The sequence below is a fragment of the Dermochelys coriacea genome, chromosome 1, assembly GCF_009764565.3.
Source record: "Dermochelys coriacea isolate rDerCor1 chromosome 1, rDerCor1.pri.v4, whole genome shotgun sequence".
Classification (NCBI taxonomy): Eukaryota; Metazoa; Chordata; order Testudines; family Dermochelyidae; genus Dermochelys; species Dermochelys coriacea.
In genome coordinates this window covers 240,336,076-240,358,383 of record NC_050068.2, presented here as the reverse complement: position 1 = coordinate 240,358,383, position 22,308 = coordinate 240,336,076, and the positions used below count along the sequence as shown (strand labels likewise).

At 43.5% G+C, this 22,308-nt stretch overlaps 1 protein-coding gene across 3 annotated transcripts in view; it reads right to left on the bottom strand.

Annotated features, from left to right (window-relative positions):
* The window catches only part of LOC119843778 (aldo-keto reductase family 1 member C3-like), a 47,320-nt gene that overhangs the window by 21,457 nt on the left and 3,555 nt on the right, over positions 1–22,308 (bottom strand). The window contains exons 1-2 of one of the 3 annotated variants that reach the window (XM_043517473.1): positions 6,204–6,339; positions 4,559–4,718 (exon numbers count right to left, since the gene is read on the bottom strand). The exons of the other annotated variants lie outside the window; for them this stretch is intronic. Of the exons in view, the coding sequence (XP_043373408.1) occupies positions 4,559–4,645 (87 nt within the window). The 5' untranslated portion in view covers positions 4,646–4,718; positions 6,204–6,339. Of the gene's footprint in view, positions 1–4,558; positions 4,719–6,203; positions 6,340–22,308 lie in introns of those variants that run through there. 3 annotated transcript variants of the gene reach the window in all.

The following is a 22,308-nucleotide window of genomic DNA, read 5'->3' as shown; positions in this document are numbered from 1 at the left end:
GGCATAGCTGCAACTTGGATGGAGATGCATGTGACCTTTATCCGCTAATGCAGTAAGCAAAAACAGAATCAATTAAACAAGCCTCGCGGTCAGAGGCAGCAATTAACAAATCATTTACATATTGAATTAAAACAGAAGAACTAAAGGAAAGTAATATCCTTTAGATTCTCAATGAGAATCCGAGAAAAAATGGTGGGGGATCCCGAGAACCCCTGGGGAAGACATGTCCAAGTTAACTGTTGACCCTTTCAAGTGAAGGCAAACAAATATTGAGAATCAGGGTGTAAAGGGATACTAAAAAATGCTGCGCACAAATCAACAGTAAAACAGGTAGCTGACTGAGGAATCAATGTTAAAATAGTACTAGGGTCTGGAACCACTGGATGGGGGGCTATGACATAACTCTTTACTGATTTGTTCAGGATTTACGCGCTATAAAGTGGGCGTCCATCCGGCCAAGGTTTAGGTTTCTGTATCGGGAGGATGGGTGTATTACAAGGGACTAAAACCCCTTTTTCTAAATAGCTGTCGATAAGTGAAATACCTTCTTTGGCTTCCCTTGGCAAGGGATATTGTTTCACAGACGGGGGCGATCCGCCTCGTGTTTCTAAACTTACTGGTGTAGCCGATTTTAAAAGACCCACATCTGTGGGATCCGAACTCCACAAAGTGGGGGGTACACTGGCCAATTCAGGAGGCAACATAAAAGTAGGAGTAACCGCTGCCATAAGGGAGGCAACTGTCGAATCTGGGACATATGGAGCCCCTTGGGGTGCAACGTATGTGTGCCCCTAACTTACCCAATACGTCCCGTCCAAGAAGGTTGGCTAGGCCTTCTGGCATTACAAGAAATTTATGTAACAATTTTAACGGACCGAGCTCGATAGGAACGGACAGGATAAGGGTGCCGGGTACGGATGGCCCTCTATGCCTTGCACCCAAACCCTGGCACCTGACAAAGAGCCTGGAACAAAAGTCAAAGTGGAAAGGGTGGCCCCAGTATCTACTAAAAAAGGCACGAGCTGCTCCCTGATTTTTAAATAAATTTGTGACTGCAGCCCCAAGTTCTACTCCAACTCCCCCAGAGTTTCTAAAATTTCCCGCTTCCAGTCATTGGGGGTCAACCTGGTTTGAAGGGTTGTTAGGGGGATACCAATGAGGAGCCTGAGGAAAACAGGAAAGGTCATTTTGTGCTTGCCTCTGCCAAGGGGCCCCTTCCGGACGGAGGGGACATTCCCTTTTCCAGTGTCCTGGTTGTTTACAATAGTTGTAATTGCCAGATCTTGTGTTTTCCCCAACCTTCTTTTTGCTCTATCTGCACCCGTCCCCTTCCTCTTGCACCGCCACGCTCCTGCCAATTCTGATTCCCAAAGGGGATCTGCAACGCAGCTACCAACATACTTATTTTTTCCTTTTTTTGTTTGTGCTTTTCCTTAGCCTTTTCCTCGTCCCTGCCATTAAACACAAAGGTGGCCAACCAGACTATCTCTTGTAGGGGTTTACCCAGCCAGTCAGGAACAAGTATTTTTATATCTGATGTTGCTTGATTGACATAAAAGGATATCATAGGATGGGTTTCTTCCGCCTCAGGGTTAACACCACCCCCATACATACAAACTTGTTTAGACAAGCGAGCCAAAAAGGCGGAGGGGTGTTCCATAGGCTCCTGCTGACACTCACGGATCTTAGGCCAATTAGCAGTCTTACTTCCGGCTTTATGTATGGCCTCTAAAAGGCCATGTCTGCCAGCTTGTAAACGACCCATGTGATCAGTAATATTCGGATTCCAAGCGGGGTCAGTCGATGGCCAGAGCACTCTAGCACCATCCTCCCCCGCCCAATGCCTGTTAGCATCTAAAATGGAGTATTTTTCATCCGGCATAAAGAGTGTCCAAAATTACCTGAACATCTCCCCACGAGGGGTTAAATGCCGTGAACACGGACCGAATAGTCTGCAATACCTTTTTGGGGTCGTTGTGCAGGCGGGGCATCTGTTGCTGCCAAATCACTAGGTTCCCTGGCCCAAACTGATCTGCTCAGCACCGTCTGTGTTATGGGTAACAAGGGGTTGTTGAACAAGAGGAGCTTGAAGGGCTGGCGGTGGGTCGATAGTAGGTTCAAACGAGTTGGGGGGTGGCAAGCAAGGGGGCAAAAGACATGCATCAGAAAGGCAAGGGTAAGCCGGAGGAGGGGCAGAGGCAGACAGCATAGCACAGGATGGGGATGGGGCAGAAGACCCGAGACAGGTAAGAGAAAGAGGAAGTGAGGGGACGTCCCTTCGCATGCACATAAGCCCAGTTGTCCCACACATACCAGTAATCCATCTGAGCTGGAACTTCGTCCTCTAATTTTTTTTTCTTAAGGCCGTTAATTTGTCCCCGGCAAAAGATCCATTCGGTGGCCACTCAAACGATGTTTGAGTTGTTAATGCCAGCCACTCTTTTTTACACAAAAAGGTACCATTTGTCTTTTACCTAACCCATGGGTACCAGAAATATGTTTCCAGTTTTCAAGAATTTTTGCCTAAGGGGTTCCCCTACCTGTACTCTATCCAGAGCCCATAATGGAATGGGCTACCAAAAGAGCATCAAATGTGCCACCTTATTGCCTAAGCGACAACCTCCCCCCTCCTCGGAGTTCTCAAAAGGTGAACTCACCTTGTGCTGGCTGGAGCTATCTGAGAGGAGTGCAGCCTTGCTTATTAGGGCGAACCTAGAGTCCCATCTGGGGTGCCAAAACTGTTACGAATTATACCACAGAGACCACGCTACCTTTTGAGTAGTGAATTATGCCACATGGGTCACGTACAAACTGGTCTAGGCTGAGGCACATAAGTGAGTTACAACTGATCAGTCTTTGCAAAGTTTCTGTTTATTACGCTTGAGCGTGGTGCCCCCCTGCTAGTCAGAGGGGGACCCTATGCATTGTCTACACACCATATATTATATGAGTAGGTGATCCATGCAGCCCTTGTGCCCGAACCCCTCCACAAATCAGTAGGTTCCATTGTCCTCGTGCACAGGGTTCTTCAGCCAATGAGTAAAAGCCCATTATTGTTGCATTTAGACCTAACCTTCACTTGCGATAACATGTTTACACAAAATTTTGCTAACTCCAGGCCTTTTCCATAACAGTCGCTTATCTCGCCAAACAGCGAGTCAAGGCCAGGCCAGAGCAGCCTACTACAAAGCCACAGAAATGAGAGCTCTCTTAATTCTTTCACAACAAGAAGAAAGATTGTATCAGTCCTGCTGATTAGTAGGACCCACTGGAAAGAGCTGAGTCACTGAGCTTTACAGAAAATGTCTATGCTTCACCTTTATTCCTAGGACAATATACATGTCATGGTGCCACAAGGCCTATATGTACCAGGTAGAAGGAAATAGAACCACATGCAACTGTCCTCTTCAGAGGGACCCTTGCGAGGGTATAAACACAGTATTTAGTCAGGCTTAATTCTCCCTGAGTCATGGATAGGAATAAGGAGTGAAAAAATGTGTAAAGACTATAGAATTTAATAACTTTTTAGCACCTTCCATCTGAGAGGCCCAATGCAATTTTACAAACTCTTAGGATAAAATCTTCAAAAGCAGTGCCATTTCCAAATGTCTTTCAATGAGATGTAGGCTTCTAAGTCATTTAGGTGCTTTTGAAAATTTTATCCTTACGAACTAAGTCCAGAAAGGTTCATTCAGGTATTTATCATCATTTTAGAGAATGGGGAAACTAAAACACACAGAATCAAGTAAGGTGCCCAAAGGTTACATAAGTGACTCAGAGGCAGAATCAGATCTTCTGACTCTAAATCCCCTGCTCTGACCACTAGACCAGTCCCCTCCACACTGGGATCAGCAATTAGCAGGACTGTTGAGAAGGGAGAAAAAAGGAAATATACTCATTTTCCTTCCCTCAGTGTAATTCAGTAAGCAGCACTACAAGGGCTAAAAATAACTAATTTCTCTTTAAAGGAAACTGGTTTCCATTTAACTCAAGTTGGGATCAAAATGCATTGGCAGAGACATATGGGCTGAAAACTGGAAAAGGGAGTGCTGTAGGTCAGGGCAAAGGTGTGCAGGTAGTTACATAGTGACTCTGGACTAGCATACCTGGGTGCTGGAGGTCAGGACATTGGTGGATTGACAGATGCATGTCGGGGTTCAAGGTAAAAAGAAAAGGAGTACTTGTGGCACCTTAGAGACTAATATTTATTTGAGCATAAGCTTTCGTGAGCTACAGCTCACTTCAAGGTGTGAGTGGTTGGGGTTGCTATTGATCAGGTGTTTTGGCAAAGCTAGGTCAAGGAGTCATGAATCAGCATGAGATTTGCTCAAATAAAAAATTTCTTACAGAATGATGATATTCTTACACTTGTATACAGGCATCATCTTTCACTCAAACCCACAAAGCACTTTTCAGACATTGTCAATAGTTTTATAAATTAGATATACAGGGATCTAATCTTGCAGCCCTTTCTGGAGTGCTACAGGTAATGGTTATAGCCATGCCCAGCAATGTTAAACAGGTTAAGGACAAAGAAATCCATGAAAGATTTACTTACTGCATCAGGGGAATAGGTACCAAATCCCACTGCAGGAATTTTGTTCCCATCATTCATCCTAATACAGTGGTCTGTGTCAAATTCCATCTCTTTATAGTATTTCCTCGATTCTATTCTGAATGCTGAAATTTTGCAGCACTGCTGTATGAGCCAGCAAGAGCTTCAGAAAGAAAAAACAGTAGGAATTTCTGTTTTAGTTGTATTTCTATGATGTGTACCAAAAGGAGTAGCCAAGTTTGGTGCAGCAGGCATAAAGGGGGGAAAAAAAAAAAAAGTATAAATGCAAAATGACAAAGCTCTCAAAAAATATAGTTGTCCACTATCAACAGGTTCAAAGATCGGTCTCTTTCCTCAAACTCTATTGACTTAATATTGTGTCCATGTGACACAGAAGAAAAGCGTACAAAAGATCTCCCTTCAAAATCACAGTCACTCTACAATAGAGGCAAAGCATTTCCAGCAAAATATAATTAGGAAAACTGTTATAACCTTTAAACAAAGCATTTTAGAACACTTATCACATGTTACTAATTGTTTACACTCAGAAGAAGCAAATAAAAATTAAATTATCTGTGAAAGTAGTACAAGAGAATTGCCTAGTGTTTAATTGCTCCTATACATTACAAAAACTTGAGTGGCCCGACCTATTGGCTCAGGGAATGAAAAGATAAGAAACTTATCAAAACTAGTAACAAGACTCAATAACTGCATTACAAAGAGACCTTCATTCCTTCCCAATAATCTAGAACCATGATAAAAGAAGTTGTTCTGAATTTCTATTTAAAATGTACAATATAGATCTCTTGACTTTATCAGTGTGCTCTGGGTTCCCAGAGCAGTGTGTTCTTTTTGGAATAACCCCAGTAACGCAACAAGGAGAAGAAATGTGGGTCCGATTCTTTATTATGTGGAAGAAAAAAAAAAAAAGTCAGGAATAGTGAAAGGATCCTTTTTAATATACATCTTTAAATGAATACTTGGGGTGGACCACAAATCTAAAGAAAATAGTTTTAATAAAATATCCATGTGCAACTGTTTGGCTAGAACAATGGAATACACACTGCAGGTCTCTCAAAGAGCAGACATGCAATGCTTTCTACTAATTTTTTTTAAAACACAGCCCATGACCATAGCGTTCAGTGGCACAGCCAGGCCACTCAGAATAAGTCAGCAAAACCTGCAGGGCTCTCAGAGCCTGGGTCTACAGAGAAGGGCTGGGCGCTATAAACAGCAAGATAGACATTGTGACTTGGGCTGGAGCCCAGGCCTCATGGGCTGAGCCTGAATGTCTACATTTCTGTTTTTAGCATTAAGAAAAGGAGTACTTGTGGCACCTTAGAGACTAACAAATTTATTAGAGCATAAGCTTTCGTGAGCTACAGCTCACTTCTGATGAAGTGAGCTGTAGCTCACGAAAGCTTATGCTCTAATAAATTTGTTAGTCTCTAAGGTGCCACAAGTACTCCTTTTCTTTTTGCGAATACAGACTAACACGGTTGCTACTCTGAAACCTGTTTTTAGCATTGTAGCACAAACCTGAGTCTCTGGACCCAGACTCAGAGTCACTGCTATGGGTTTTAAAAGTCAGTGTAGACATACCCTTACTCTTCCCCCTGAACTGGGAGTGACAATGAACCCCAGCTACCTGGCAGGGTCTGCTGCAAAAGCACCTGTGAGCTACTCCACTCCTGAGATACCCCCCCCCTCTACAGGCATCCATTGGTACAGCCTGGCTGCTTACTCTTTTCCTCTATAAGTGGGAATGAAGACAAACTCCAGGTAGCTGGCGGGGCAGTTGCAGAAGCATACTTGGTAATATTTCCCCTCCCCATCCTCCTTTTGCCACTCCCCCAGGGCTTTCATTTAATCATTGTTGTTGCGCTCCTCAGGATTTTCTCCAATTTGTCCACATCCTTCCAGCTGAGGTCTTATCAGTACCGAGCAGAGCAGAAGAATTACTTCTTGTGTCTTGCTTACAACATTCCCACTGATAAATCCCAAAATGATGTTTGGTTCCCCCCCCCAACAAAATTATATTGTTGACCCATATTTCATTTGTGATCCACTATAATCCCCAGATCCTTTTCTGCAGTACTCCTTCCTAGCCAGTCATTTTCCATTTTGTATTTGTGCAATTGATTATTTCTTCCTAAGTGTAGTACTTTCCATCTGTCCTCATTGAATTTCATCCTATTTAATTCAGACCATTTCTCCAGTTTGTCAAGATTTTGAATTTTATTCCTGTCTTCCAAAGTGTTTGCAACCCTTCCCAGCTTGGTATCGTCCACAAATTTTACATATGTACCCTTTCTGCCACCGTCTAATTCATTTACAAAGATATTGATTAGAACCAGACCCAGGACAAATTCTTGCAGGACCCCACTCAAAATGCCCTTCCAGCTCAATTGTGAGCCACTGATGGGGGAAAGCAGTAGCATTTATCTGCAAGGCTTATTACTCTGTCAAAGAAGGCTACAACTTGGTTTGACATGGTTTGTTCTTGACAAATCTATATTGACTGTTAATAATCTTCTAGGTGCTTACAGATTATTTGCTCCATTATCTTTCCCAGGACCAAAGTTAAGATGAGTGATAATTCCCTGGATTGTCTTTGCCTTTTTATAGATAGGTACTATATTTGCCCTTTTCCTGTCCTCAGGTACCTCTTTTGTCCTCCATGAGTTCTCAAAGATAATTGCTAATGGCTCAGAGATATCTTCAGCCAGTTCCTTAAGTATTCTAGGATATACTTCATCAAGTCCTGAGACTTGAAGACATCTAACTTGTCAAAGTAATTGTTAACACATTCTTTTCCTACTTTAGCCTCAGAGCCTATCCCATTTACGCTGTTCTCTATGTTAGCCAGCTCATCATTGCTAACTTTTTGGTGAAAGCCAAAACAAAAAAAGGCATTTAATACTTTGGCCATTGCTGCATTTTCTGTTGTCATCTTTCCCTCATTTAAAAGTGAGCCTAACTTGTCCCTAGTCTTCCTCGTTTCCTATGTATTTACAAAATGTTTTCTTATTCTAGCTAGTTTAATCTAATTTTGTGCCTTTACCTTTCTAATTTTGTTCCTACATGCTTGTGGGGTTTTTTTTTTTTTTTAATATTCATCCTTTGTAATTTGACCTATTTTCCTATTCTTGTACAATGACCCAAAACTCAAAAAAGAATTAAAGATCTCCTGGTTAAGCCAGGCTTCCTACCTTCCTCTGCATTGGTACAGTTTGTTCGTGCTTTTAAAAGTGTCCCTTTAAAAAACTACCAACTCTTCTGAACTCTTTTTCCCCCCCTCAGACTTGCTTCCCAGGGACTCTTAACTAACAATTTTCTGAGTAATAAACTCTACCTTCTTTAAGACCTTTGTCTTTATTCTGCTGTTTTCCCCTCCTACAATTCTTTAGAATCATTAACTCTACCATTTCATTCTACTTTCACCCAAGCTGCCTTTCACCTTCAGATTCTTAATTACTTCCTCCCAGTTTGTCAGCATCAAATCCAAAATAGCCTCTTCCATAGTCTTTCTCCACCTTCTGTAATAATGAGCTGTCTCCAGTGCATACCAAGAACTTGCTGAATAATTTATGCCCTGCTGTATTATTTTCAAACCAGACATCTGTTGGGTTGAAGTCCCATCACCATCCATTTTATTAGTTTTTTTTTTTTTAAAGTCTCATCCACCCCCTTTTCCTGGTTATCTAGTCTATAATAGACCCCTACCATGACATCACCCTTCCCCCCTTTATCCTTATCCTGAGACTAGCAAGAGGTCTGCCTCCCACTTTTGTCTCAACCTCAGTGAAATCATATACATCTTTGATATACAAGGCAACATCTCCTCCCTTTTTTCCCAGCCCATCCTTCCTGAACTAGCTGTACCCTTCTATGCCAATATTCCATCATTGGAATTATTTCACTAAGTCTCCATGATGCCAATTATGTTGTCTTTATCGGGCCCTACCAAATTCATGGTCCAGTTTAGTCAATTTCACAGTCATAGGATTTTTAACATAGTAAATTTTGTGATTTGAGCTATTTAAATCTGAAAGTTCATGGTGTTGTAATTGTAGGGGTCCTGACCCAAAAAGGAGTTGTGGGGGTTGGAGTCACAAGGTTCTTGTAAGGGAGGTTGCGGTACTGCTACCCTTACTTCTATGTTGCTGCTGGTGGCAGTGCTGTCTTCAGAGCTGGACAGCTGGAGAGCAGTGGCTGTTGCCAGGGAGCCTAGCTCTGATGACAGAGCCACCGCCATCAGCAGTGCAGAAGTAAGGATGGCATGGTATGGTGTTGCTACCTTTACTTCTGCTTTGCTGCTGGGGCGCTGCCTTCAGAGCTGGCGCTGTCACACAGCTTCCACTCTCCAGACACCCAGCACTGAAGGCAGTGCAGAAATAAGGGTGGCAATTCCCCACTCCCCTTAAAAAATAACTACAGGTTTCAGAGTAGCAGCCGTGTTAGTCTGTATTCGCAAAAAGAAAAGGAGTACTTGTGGCACCTTAGAGACTAACAAATTTATTAGAGCATAAGCTTTCGTGAGCTACAGCTCACTTCATCGGATGCATTTCTGTGAAGTGAGCTGTAGCTCACGAAAGCTTATGCTCTAATAAATTTGTTAGTCTCTAAGGTGCCACAAGTACTCCTTTTCTTTTTAAAAAATAACTGACTCCCCCTGCAACTCCCTTTTGGGACAGGATCCCCACCTTGAGAAATGCTGGACTCCCCCTGTATAGGGGGAAAACATACAAAAGACCATATTTTGTGGGGGGGAGGGAGGGAACACACCAGATTTTACAGTCCATGACACTGTTTTCATGGCCATGAATTTGGTAGGGCCCTAGGTATTTGTGATTATTCATTAGTATTTCTACTTCTTCCTGTTTATTCCCCATACTTCCTGCATTAGTATACAGACATCTAAAATGTTTATTAGATTTCTCCACTATAATTTTCTTTTTGTTCATGCTGCAATTTTCAGTGTTTGCCCTAGATTCTGACCTTTCTCCCAGGTCTCTGTTTTGGACTCACCTGTGGGCTTTTGCCTCCTGCCTGTCGGACCTAGTTTAAAGCCACCTCACTGGGTTAGCACACCTCCCAGCCTACCAGGTCAGGCATACAGATGGATGACTCTGTCCCCTTTAGAAGGAGTCACTAACCACCACCACCCTTTGATTTCTCTTGTGAAGGGTAGCCATGATTCTCCCAGCCTAGGGGGTACATTGTTTCCTTGTTCCCTATGGTCTTCCTGTATCCATCTGTTGTCTCTTGTCTAATACTTCATAAGGCAGGGAGCATCTTTTTCTTTTGTGTTTGCATGGTACCTTGTGCAATAGGGTTCTACTCCATGACAAGGTCTCCTGGCACTGTGGTAATACAACTAATAAACAATAATAAACCCTACTGTATAGTCTTCATTGAGATTATATTACATTGCAGCAGTTTATAACCAATACCTTTATTCACTTGGCAGTAAAATAAACTCAGAATATATTTGTCAAACATTATATAAAGCTTATATATAAACAAACATTTATTTATAAACATATAAAGCTGAATTGGGTCACAGCTATAACTGTCTGTAGGCAAAGAAAGTAGAAGGCTGTTACAGAGGATGTTTATTCTTAGTAAACATTGAACCTAGAATAATGGATTTTGAATGCAGCTGGAATTTAGGTTTAATACATATTATTCAAACTCTAAATTCAGCTCCAGATTTGGATCCAAACTCCTCCAGAAATTGGGAATTTGTTTCCACCATTTATAGACAAAAGGGCCAGTTGACAATTTTGAAACTAGATGCAAACTTTCCCAGAGGAAAGTTAGGATGCAGAAGATTCAATTCTGCATTGTGCCCAGTAGCTGCTGAGCAATGCTAAGGGAAAGAATTACACGGGAGCTTACGTGTTACATATGCTACATAAGAGTTACATGTTTTTAAGTCCAGAGTAACTCAGTTGCAGTCATTTACTGTGGATTTATGCTAGAGTAATGTAGAGCAGAATTTGATTTAACTCAATCCTGCCACCCAGTGGACAACTGAATAGATGACCTGCAAAGTCCTGTTCCAACCCTAATTGTTATACTCCTAGGTACATTTGTTTGCACTAGGGCATTCACCATGAAGAGTTATCCCTACTGATAACACCTAATTTCTTCTTCATTGTAACGAGACATTTCACCTGAATCAAAAGCTACCATGAACTGAACTTTCTGCTTCTTCAGATACTAGTTATTGCAAGTTTTCAAACAGAGTTGGAGAATTTATCTATACAAGGAATTGTATAGATCTATAACCTTCTACTCAAGTGAAAGTTTGGCTAATATAAGTTTAAATACTTTCTGAAAAGTATTTATCCAAGTTAAAAAAGCCTACACATGGGCTTAAATATAGTAAGCCAAGATAAGGTTTATAAGCTACTTGTTATATCTACTATTGACTTTTCTGAAGCACTAGGGTTAGCTTTGAATCATAAAGTGCACACTTGGGTTTAATATAGAGTGTGTTCATGTGCAAAAAAAAGTCTTGGATAAGACATTTGGAGAGGCAATGAGAAATACAAACCATAAAACAATGACAATCACCTTTTAATTTAGGAATAAAAACCATCAGTGAGAATAATTTCCTGTTCTATTTTACTGCATTCGTGATATTTTATGTGAGAAAGTTTAAAATATTTGGAAACTTAGGGTCTGAATTAAAGCCCAAAGAAGTCAAAAATAGTTTCATTGATTCCAATGGGTTTTGGATCAGGTCCTTAGTGGATGGCTTACCTTAAAGGAATAAAGAAAAAGGAGTACTTGTGGCACCTTAGAGACTAACAAATTTGAGTATAAGCTTTCGTGAGCTACAGCTCACTTCAGCGGATGCATTCGGTGGAAAAACTGAATGCATCCAATGAATGAGTTGTAGCTCATTAAAGCTTATGCTCAAATAAATTTTAGTCTAAGGTGCCACAAGTACTCCTTTTCTTTTTTGTGAATACAGACTAACATGGCTGCTACTCTTAAAGGAATACAATTTTCAAAATAGTATAAACAGGTAGCATCTATTGTTTTACTAGCAATAATCAAATCTACAAGGCTATTAAATCCAGATGAAGCAGAATATAAACTGATTACCAACTGGGACAGGAAGAATTTCCCCTCAAAATATTGTATTGCACTATATACACATTAGTTTGTCATTTATTTTTTGGGTTCCTCAAAGCAGTTATCATAGGTTAATTCTTCAAGAAGGAAGTTGGACTTAGTAAATATTTATATCCTAAACATACTCCGGAAAACTGTTTGAGAACAGGGAGTGTGGATAATGAGGAGATCAACAGAGTTAAACTTAAGAGTCAAGCATTTATTGTTCCTGGACTTCCAGACTAGCTCAGGGTGGTGAAAAATATGCCAAATCTATAAGAATTAGACAGCAAAACAGAACAGATCTGGTGACATTCTCTTTCTCCAAGGCTGAATATCAAGGACAGTTTTTCTAAAATATCTTTGTAATGCCATCTTCTTTGCTTATTTATCAAAAGGGTCACACTGTAAGGTGGTTGTATGCAACACTATGTAAATTAGTGTACAAAGATAGACTTGCTAAATACTAAGACAAACAGCATTAATGACATTCTTCACTGCCTATGTACTTATTTTTTCCTTGCAAACAAGATATTAGTTTGTCCACAACTATGTCATTAGTTATTTATATGGCTGCCATCACTTTGGTATCGGAGCACCTCACAGGCGTTGATCAATTTACCCTCACAAAACCTCAGGAGGATGCACTTCACCTACTTTTCCTGCAATGGAGCCTCTTCTTTGGATTATGGACATCACTTTCACCAGTAAGCAGGGGTGAAAATAACTTAAAGGATTTACTGGTACACCTGAGTCCTGAGCAGGGGGCATGGCCTCAACCAGAAGAGGCAGGGCCTTTAAAGGCCCCCCAAGCTCCAGCTGCACTAGCAGCAGTTGGGAGCCCCAGCCCTTTAAATCACTCCTGGAGCTACCAGCTGCAGGGATGATTTAAAGGACCCGGAGCTCAAGCTGCCACTACTGCAGCAGAGCTATGGGCCCTTTAAATCGCCGACGGAGCCCCAGGGGCTCCTGGCTGCCACCACTAGCCTGAGCCTCGGAGATTTGAAGGGCCTGGGGCTCCGCTGCAGTAGCAGTGGCTGGGAGACCCTGGCCCTTTAAGTCACCACTGGAGCCCTGCTGCCACTACCCCAGGGCTCCGGCAGCAGGGCTTGGGTGGCAATTTAAAGAGCCCAGGGCTCTGGCCACTGCAGGGAGCCCCAGGCCCTTTAAATTGCCAGCCTGGGGAAGCTGGTCCAGTCTGGCACAGCGTACCAGCTCTTGCCGATATGCTGTACCGGCTTACTTTCACCTCTGCCAATAAGGGAGCCTGTCAACACTACTGCTTAAGTAGCTGGTGTCTCCTTTGATTGATAGGATGCATTTTCTCAATACCAGGATCTGACTGCTGCATTCCTGGCATTCACAGCCCTGCTAAACACAGCAAGCATAGATGCAGAAGTGAAACTGTTTTTGCTGCATGGCAGTGTCACAGGGTCAGCAGAAAGGACAGATAGCTAGCTGCATCTTTTTCAAGGTGAGATACAATGGGAATGTGTTTGGTAACATTTGAGGATGATCTAAAATAGCTGTCATTGATATGAATTGGACTTGTAGCATGATTTGTGTGGAATAAAGCCACAAAACCATACCTCTGCTGGAAGTTACAGGATGTCTCCTTGAGGCTATATCTTGGGGGGGAAAGGAATTTTCACACACTGTATAAGAGAAATATATTCATGCTCTTGCCTAGACCAAGGAATGCAGCCATTCAGGCAGCAAGACCTTCAAGAAAACAAACAGAAAAGGCCAAAAGCAGAGTTATAGAAGACTTACTGCTGGCACTGGTAACCTCTCTCTTCCCTCTCTTGCTCTTGAGATTCTGAGTCTCACTGAAAAGAAGTGCTGAGGTAGAAACAGCAAACTATGTTAATTCCATTGCTTGATCTCTGGCTGAGATCCTCACCCTCAGATTTCAAAAAGGAAAGCAGCACTTGTGGCATCTTAGAGACTAAAATTTGAGCATAAGCTTTCATGAGCTACAGCTCACTTCACCAATGAAGTGGAGCTGTAGCTCACAAAAGCTTATGCTCAAATAAATTTGTTATCCTTTTCTTTTTGTGAATACAGACCAATACGGCTGCTACTCTGAAACCTCAGATTTCAGATGTTGTTCAGTTCCAAGAAACAGTAAAGGAAACAGGAAAGTTATGTTTGCATTAATGGAGTCAGTATTGGGTAACTCATGAATATGTTATAGCAGCTTAATATCACTTGGACATTAATGTTTATTTCAGGCTGAAGTTTGGCCAGTAAAAAAATCCCCCACCCCCCCAAAAAAACCACACTATCAACTAATTTATTAATGAGAAATATTTTGTAGAGTTTTTTTTTGGCGATTAATAAGTTAAACTGATTCTGAAATTACACAGAGTCAAGGTTGTCAAGTGATTTGCCTTGTGGGCATTCACCCAAGAATGATGCCCAGAAGAGACATTAAAAAGAACTTTTACACTCAGTGAAAACACATTGAGTAATTAGACTGTTTACATTAAACACCACTGAACTCTGAACACCACTAGGGCATAACACTATTAACAGTACGCATAACTACTGATCACAAGAACTCCTTGGGTCTAGATGGGTTCTACTGCTTGTGGACCCAAGATATTCCTGGGGAAGAACTGTATCAGGGTTTCTAAAGTCTTTAAGAAATATGTGCTGGGCTGGTGGCTCTCAACTGTAGTTCTTGCCCTTCTGACCCTGTGAAGTGAGGCTCTATCTGGCCCTTAACTGGGTTCTTCGGAGCCTTCCTGTACCTCTTCCTTTTTGGGCTGCTCTTCATAGAGTGTTTCTTACTGATGTCCCCTCTTCAAGGTGAGACAATTCTTATCCTAGAATAAGTTAAGCCATTCCTTCCCCAGGAAGAATTTCAGAACCGTCCTTTCAGGGCCAGAGAAGATGGCTCCCTCCAAATTCCATTCCTAAAGCAACCTGACTGGCTAAGAGGGATTTGGCTCTTCATCAAAACCTTCTCAGAAGAAAAACTGCAGCTGTGCAGTGCCTTGCTGAAAAGACAGTCCTGGCCTCTAGTACAAGACCATTTTCTTTGTTTGATGGCACATTTCTTGCCTGTGAGCGCAACGGAGAAGCCTGCTGCATTTCCACCATATTCAAATAGGAGCCTCAAACAGGCTTCAGAAGAGATTTTCTGGAGGTAAACCTTTTTCAGAAAAGGAATTAAAATGCACAGACTCCTCAGAGGACCCAATGTGACAGGAATTTTTGATACCTTATGTTTGGTGCCCCAATCAGTCTTTAGAAAGAATGAGGTAAATTTCTTCATAATAAGCACAGACTCCACAGAATGTCCAGTCAAAACCCATAATTTTTAAACAAATTAAATGAGGAACTTCAAATAGGCCTTAAAAAGGGATTTCTGAGGTAATTGGTTTAGAATAGAGTTGAATGCCAGCACTTGCCAAGGCTTTCAGGGTGAGAGTGGCCTGCTGCGTGCACTGATTGAGTCTCAGCATATGTTTGGTTGCTTGGGGGATATTTGAAAAATTCCCTGGAGCACTTCAGTAGCAAGAAAAGTGAATGCTTCCAAAGGACAGAGCCAGCCCCTTAACGATTGCCTGGCTACTAAACTGGGAGGTGCACATTAGCTACTGCTGAAGCACGGCACTCAATTATGCTACATTTGTTCCTCTGAGGCACAGGAGGGAAACGAGGAGGGCCATGCTGTCCTTGGCTCATAGATGGAGTAGACAATACACAGTCTATGAACCAAAGAGGATTGTCCTTAGCCCCACTGAATCACAGCAAATCCACCAATACATGCTCACCCCAGAAGTCTTCATTCACCTCTGAAAAGCCAAGGGATGATTTTGAGAGGATGATACACAGCCTCTCAATTGCTGTCAGTGTCCAAACTATCCTGGGATTTACTTGTTTTGGATCCTTCCAGAGACGTTATCAGGGACACCTTGAACCTCACCAAATCTGCTGCCTTGCAAAGGTCCCAGGATTTTAATGAGGAGAGCAATGGATCTCCTTCCCTGTGGACAGAAGCATCCAAACTCAAAATATTGTGGATGGTAGGCTGAGGGACATCAATCCCCATGAGAGCTCTCAAGAGTGGGTAATACTGCATACCAGAATAGCAAACATTTACTTAAGCCCTGAGCACGACATTAGTCTGACTCTAAGCTGCAATTTACAGCCTTGGTAGCAATGTTTCTTGGTTTCTGCCACTTCCTGCAAACTCAATATCTTATTCCTCCCAGGACAGTTTCAGAGTGAACCACTGAATCTGGATTCATCTCTGTTGACAGGCAAAAAGAAAAAAATATTCACAGCGTACTTGTTTTCTGAACACCAGTCATGGATTAAACAGGGAAAATACCTTAATATTTGTTTTCCTTCCTAGGAGACAGAACATACTTTTGTAAATCTGGCTGTTCTCTTCCATTATAAATCAAACAGACTCAGCACAAAAAAAAAGTGCTCGTAGATCCAGCACAATGGGTATAGAGAAGGCATTTGATCCTCTAAGTGCAAGTCAAGTATCTTCATCAGATTAATATTATGTTACTATATGCAGACAGGAAGTTAAAGGACACCAAATTCTCTCCTTCCTTGTTTAAAATAGTGATAGTGGCAGCTGACAGGTGGGTTATGATATGGCTTCTAACGTTGCTAACAGCTGAGGGTCAGAATTGGTGCTGGCAATTTTTTGAAAAAAATTCTTAAAGATGGATCTATATTCTCCAGCAGGAGAAATCATTTTGTATTTGTTTTTGGTACTGTAATATAGTTGGGGGGTGCATGGGTGAGGTTCTTGGGAGTAAGATACTCTTAAGTAGAGCTAGGTGACTTTTTTTGATGAATTAGTTTTTCATTAAAAATGCATTTTTCAGTGCCCAAAACTATTTGTTGAATCCAGGTCAAATTCAGTGAATTGTTTCAGTTGAAAATTCTCATTTGAAATGTTTTATTTTAAATAAGAGCGTTTCAAATAAAAAAGTTTAAAAATGTGCACACACACTGTGCACACCTCAAATTGCCTAATTCAAAGAAAAACTAAAAAAAAGTTGCTTTGAGGGAAGGCATTTTGGTGAACTCAAAATGAATCAAAAACTGAATGGACTTAAAATATTTTGGTCAATTCAAAATTTGAATTTTTGATTTGAAGAAGTTTTTTGGAAAAAAACAAGTGTTTTCCATTCTAATCAAACCAGAATTTTCTTTCTGATTTTTTGGTTAAGGCCCTGAACTAAAAAAACCCAATTGTTTGCTAAACTCTATTCCTAATACAGTAGGACCTCAGATTTATGATCACCTTGGAAAGGAGGTTGTAACTCTGAACAAAATGTTATGGTTGTTCTTTCAAAAATTTACAACTGAACATTGATTTAATACAGCTTTGAAACTTTACTATGAAGAAAATACTGCTTTTAACCATCTTAATTTAAATTAAACAAATTGTTTCCTTACCTTGTCAGATCTTTTTTTAAAAAACTTTCTGTAGTTTATGTTTAACAGTTCTGTACTGTATTTGTTTTTTTCCCCCCGCCTCTGCTGTTGCCTGATTGCATATTTCCTGTTCCAAATGACATGTGTAGTGTGCCCCCTCTCCACCTGGTTACCTCCTTTAATGCCAATCCCCTTACAGGTTTTGATGGACAGGTCTGGGTTCTTTTGGATCCTGCCACCCACTCAGCGGGATGGGTCTTTTTTTCCTATGAAATTTGGAGGTACCTGCATCCCCCTTGCTCCTTCCTCGCAGGGTCACCAGGACAACTTGGGTGGAAAATTCTCACTACAGAGTAATCCCCACTTACTTACCAGATAGTTGGAGACTTCCAAGAAACAACACAAGCACATAAAAACATATTCAACAAAATAATTATATTAGACAGGAGACAAACAACATAACAGGGTAAAACACTATTTTTAGGGTCACCAGTGCCCACACTGCAAATACCTGTGACTTGATGTAGCAAATGTAAAATTAGGGTCCCATTGGTACATGTATTTTGCTGGGGCCCTTGATGACCTATAACCACAAAATTCTTCTCTGCAGTGGTTTAGCAGCATGGCTGACTGGGTTCAGTACAGCCCAAAGGACTCACAAGTGGAAGGCGGCGGTAAATCCATCCACAGGTGTCATGTGTAGCAGGTTATAAAATCCTCAGACCCTTACTCCCTGGCTTGAGGGCACAGTTCAGGGAATAGGGGGTCCCCAGAACAAATTCCCTGACTAACTAATGGTGTTCGATGGTGCGCTCACGAACTCCATGAATGACCCTCAGGTTCAAAGATGACTCTGGACTCCTCAGTCACTGCAGAGGGGCTGCTCTCTGCTGGCAGGGATCCTCCTCAGGCAGGAATCAGGCTGTGTCAGTCTCAGGATTTCCCCTCACCACAAAGGGGTGCAGGGCTCAAGGTGTAGATTACACAACTACACTAACATCCAAACGGTAGCCTCCTAGCCCAGCCTCCAGTCACACTCAGCAGGCAGCTGCCCTGGACTAGCAAACAGAGCAGAGCTGACCATGTGGTACTGGTCTCACCTAGGGAGCTGGAGGGCAAACTCAGACTGGCTGGGAAGTTTCCCAGCAAGTGCTACAAATTGGGAATCAGTGGGGAAGGAAAAAACCCAGCTGAGGGATCTGCTGTCAGTTCCTTAGAGGCCTGTTTTCAGGGGGAACCCTGCATGGAAGCCTGGGACTCCCCAGCATCCCTACATAGCTAGTCCTGCCCTTTTCCTGGCTGGCTCCAGACTGACTCCCAAATGGCTTTTCCCTGGGAGGGCCTCTCCCTCCCTATTGATTGCTGGGCAGACTGAGTCTGCCTTGGCTCCCCCTCCCTACCAGGGATAGTGAGCCTCTCCTGGAGCTTCCCGCAGACAGAGCCCCAGGAATCTGTGCGATCTCCTTGGGGGTTACATGTGGTTGACTTGTCGGTTTGTAATGCTGGTGTTCGTAGCTCTGAGGTTCTACTGTATAGTAGAAGGGTAGCCAAACTGCAGCTCATGAGCTGCGTGCAGCTCTTTAATAGTTAAAGTGAGGCTTGCAGAGCCCCCCCCATTCTCCACCTTAGGGTTTCTTCTCTGTGGTGGGATGATGGGCCTGGGGCTTCTGCCAGAGACCACTGGTGCCTGCTGATGGGGAGCACAATTTAAAGGGTTGTTCCCCCCAGCTTGACTCATGCCCCCAAGCACAGCCTCCCTTTTACCCTCAGTAGCTCTCCCTGCAGCTCCCATCTGTTTGCTGTTGCCTCTAGGGCAGTGATGAGCTGCCAAAATCTTAACTGGTTCCCTCCTCACCCCACAAGGGGGTTGTGGCCCACCCCTGCCCCATCCAACCCCCTGCATTCCTTGATGCCTCCCCCCAGGACCCCTACCCAAGAACCAGGCAGGAGGGTCTCGTGGGCCACTGTAGTGGGTGCCCACCCCACCCCTAAGAGCCAGAGGGACCTGCTGGGTGGTGAGGTGAGGAGTCCTGGAGGTGCTTACCTGGGGCAGCTCCCAGGAAGCATCCGGCAGGTCCCTCTGGTTCCTAGGAGCGGGGGGAGCAGCTGCTCCCCCCACTGATCACATATAAAGTGGTGCCTTAGATGCCAACTCCATGGGTGCTCCAGGCTGGAGCACCCACTGGCAGCTCCCCGCCCTGTGCCTGGCTCTAGCTCGCCTCTGCATCCGCCCCTGAACATACCGCCCTGCTCTGCTTCTCCGCGCCCCACCCCGGCTTCCCACTAATCAGCTGTTCGGCGGGAAGCCCGAGAAGCAGGTGGTGGCTTCACACTCAGGCTGAGGATGGCAGAGGTGAGCTGGGGCAAGGAGAGTTACCTGCTGTGGCATGGGCAACCCTTCTCGCATCCTTCCCCCCCCCCCCCCCCCAGCTCACCTCCATCTCCCTGGGCCTGACTGCGAAGCCGCCGCCTGCTTCTCAGCCCACTCCGGCTTCCGGTGTGAACAGCTGATTTGCAGGAAGCCTGGGGGGGGTGTGGAGAAGCAGAGCGGGGCGGCGTGTTCAGGGGAGGAGGTGGAGGCGGGGCAGGGGTGAGCTGGGGTCAGGGGTGCTCTGCACCCAACTTTTCCCCTTGGGTGCTCCAGCCCTGGAGCACCCATGGAGTCGGCGCCTAAGGCGTCACTTTTGGCTGGTTAAATTTAGAAGCTCTTTTAGAACCGGTTGTCCCTCACGGTACAACAGGTTCTAAAAAAAGGGCTTCTAAATTTAACTGGTTCTAGCAAACCAGTGGGAACCGGCTCCACCTCACCACTGCTCTAGGGTGACCAGATGTCCCGATTTTATAGGGACAGTCCTGATTTTTGGGTCTCTTATATAGGCTCCTATTACCCCCACCCCCATCCTAGTTTTTCACACTTGCTGTCTGGTCACCCTAGTTGCCTCTCCTTATGGCTGCAGCTCCCAGCTTGCTGACTCCAGCAGCTGCCACACAGGGAGGGGACCCAGCAGCACCATGTGACTGAGCAGGGCCAGTAAACCCTGGTAAAAATCTGGCTTCTGCCCAGTGGGGAAGGGCATCTTGAAGCTTCAGCCCTGCAGGAGATGCCTGCCACAGCTCAGGGCTTAAGCCCTGGGCCCCAGCAGGGGCACCCTGGCTCTCAAACTTCTGAAGGTTGTTGTATGTGGCTTGGAGGGTCAGTAAGTTTGCTACCCCAGTATAGTAATTCCTTGTGGAAAAGCAGAGAAGCGAGGGGTGGGGAGCAAGAGGAAGAAGAGGTAACTGGGAAAGGGGAAATAATGCAATAAGGATCTCCCAAAGGAGGAGATCATGCCAGACTAATCTGATTACTTTGAGAAAAAAGATTGAGTTTAGATAAGGGAAATGCAGTAGATTTAATATACTTGGACTTCAGTCAAGCATTTGACATGGTAGCACATGGGAAACAGTTAGATTAGAGAAGATGGGGATTAGGACAAGCATTGTAAGCAATTGGCTAAAGGGGAGAAGGCAATGGATTGTGCGGAAAGGTGGAATATCGAACTAGAGGGAGATTCCTAGTGGAGTTCCTTAAGGATCGGTCCTGGGACCAATCTTAAGTATTTTGATTAATGACCTTGGTACAAAAAGTGGGATTGTGCTAATGAAATTTGCTGATAATACAAAATCGGGATGCATCTATCATCAATACAGAAAAGGGTAGGATACAGAAAAGGATAGGATACAGGAATCTGGATGAAACTGAAGACTGGAATGACAGAAAAGAGATGAAATTCAGCAGAACAAGTGTCAGGTCATGCGCCTAGGATCTAATAATAAGAGTTTCTGCTTTAAGCCAGGGGTTTGTCAGTTGGAAGCAACAGAAGATGAGAGACCTGGTTGTGTTGGTCACTCACAAGAGGACTATGAATCATTAATGTGATGTGCAAAGAAGGCAAAGGCAATTCTAGGATGTATCAGGCAGAGCATTTCCAGCAGAGCTAGAGAAGTATTAATGCCATTGTACAAAGCACAAGACAGACCTCATTTGGAATACTGTGTGCCAGTCTGGTTACCCATGTTCAAGAAAGATGAATTCACACTGTAAAGTTACAGAGAAGAGCTACTAGTATGATCGGGGTATGGAGGGCCTATCTTATGAGAGGAATCTGGAAAAGCTTGGCTTGTTTAGCCTAACAAAAAGAAGGCTGAGAAGGTATATGATTGCTCTAAACACCAGGGAGGGGGAAGAACTATTTAAGCTAAAGGAAAAATGTTGGCACAAGGCCAAATTCAGGCTGGAACTCCTCCTCTGAAGGTTTCTGAGATGTGAGGTTCTGGAACAGCTTCCCAATAGGAATTGTGGGGACAAAACTTTGTTTTGAGAGAAAACTGGATAAATGTGTGTGGGATTGTACAATGGGTTACTGTGATGGTGGGGGACAGGGCTCAGCAGCCCTGGGGACTCTTCCAGTTTATGTCTTATGTTCCTAACGGTTATGCTTTGCCAGTCACCTGCAGGGGTTAGGAAGGGATTCCCTCCCTTCAATGCATTCTCTTTCCTCTGAACCATCAGAGATGGCCATGGCCGGAGAGTGGCCCACCCTGTATAGTGTCCTATGATTTGAGGCAGTATGAGCACACTCTCACATGCTCAGTTGGCTGGTTTTTGTTCACATGCTCAGATCTTAACTGATTGCATTATATGGGGTCAGGTTGGAATTTCCCCCCAGGTCATATTGGCAGTGACCTTTGGGATTTTTGCCTTCCTTTGCAGCATGGGGAGTGGGTCATTTGCTGGGATTATCTGGGCATCTCACTTATTTCCTTGCCATTACAGGGGCCTTGGGCAGCACAGTCCCTCCTATTCTCACAACAATTTAGTCTCCTGGGGACTTTAATACTCAAGTCTAATTTTGGTTTTGGGGTTGGTGCAAAAGTACTGGATGGTGTTTGTGGCCTGTGCCATACAGGCAGTCAGACTAGGTGATCTGGTGGTTCTTTCTAGCTTTAAACTAAAAAAAAAAAGGTACAAGAATGGTCATACTGGGTCTGACCAGTAGTCCATCTAGCCTGATATTCTGTCTTCTAACAGTGCCAGATGCTTCAGAGGGAATGAACAGAATCAAGTGAGCCAGCCCCCTTTGTCCAGTCATAGCTATCAGGAGTCAGAGGTTTAGGAATAACCAAATCATGGGGTAGAATCCTTTACCATCTTGGCTAATAGCCAT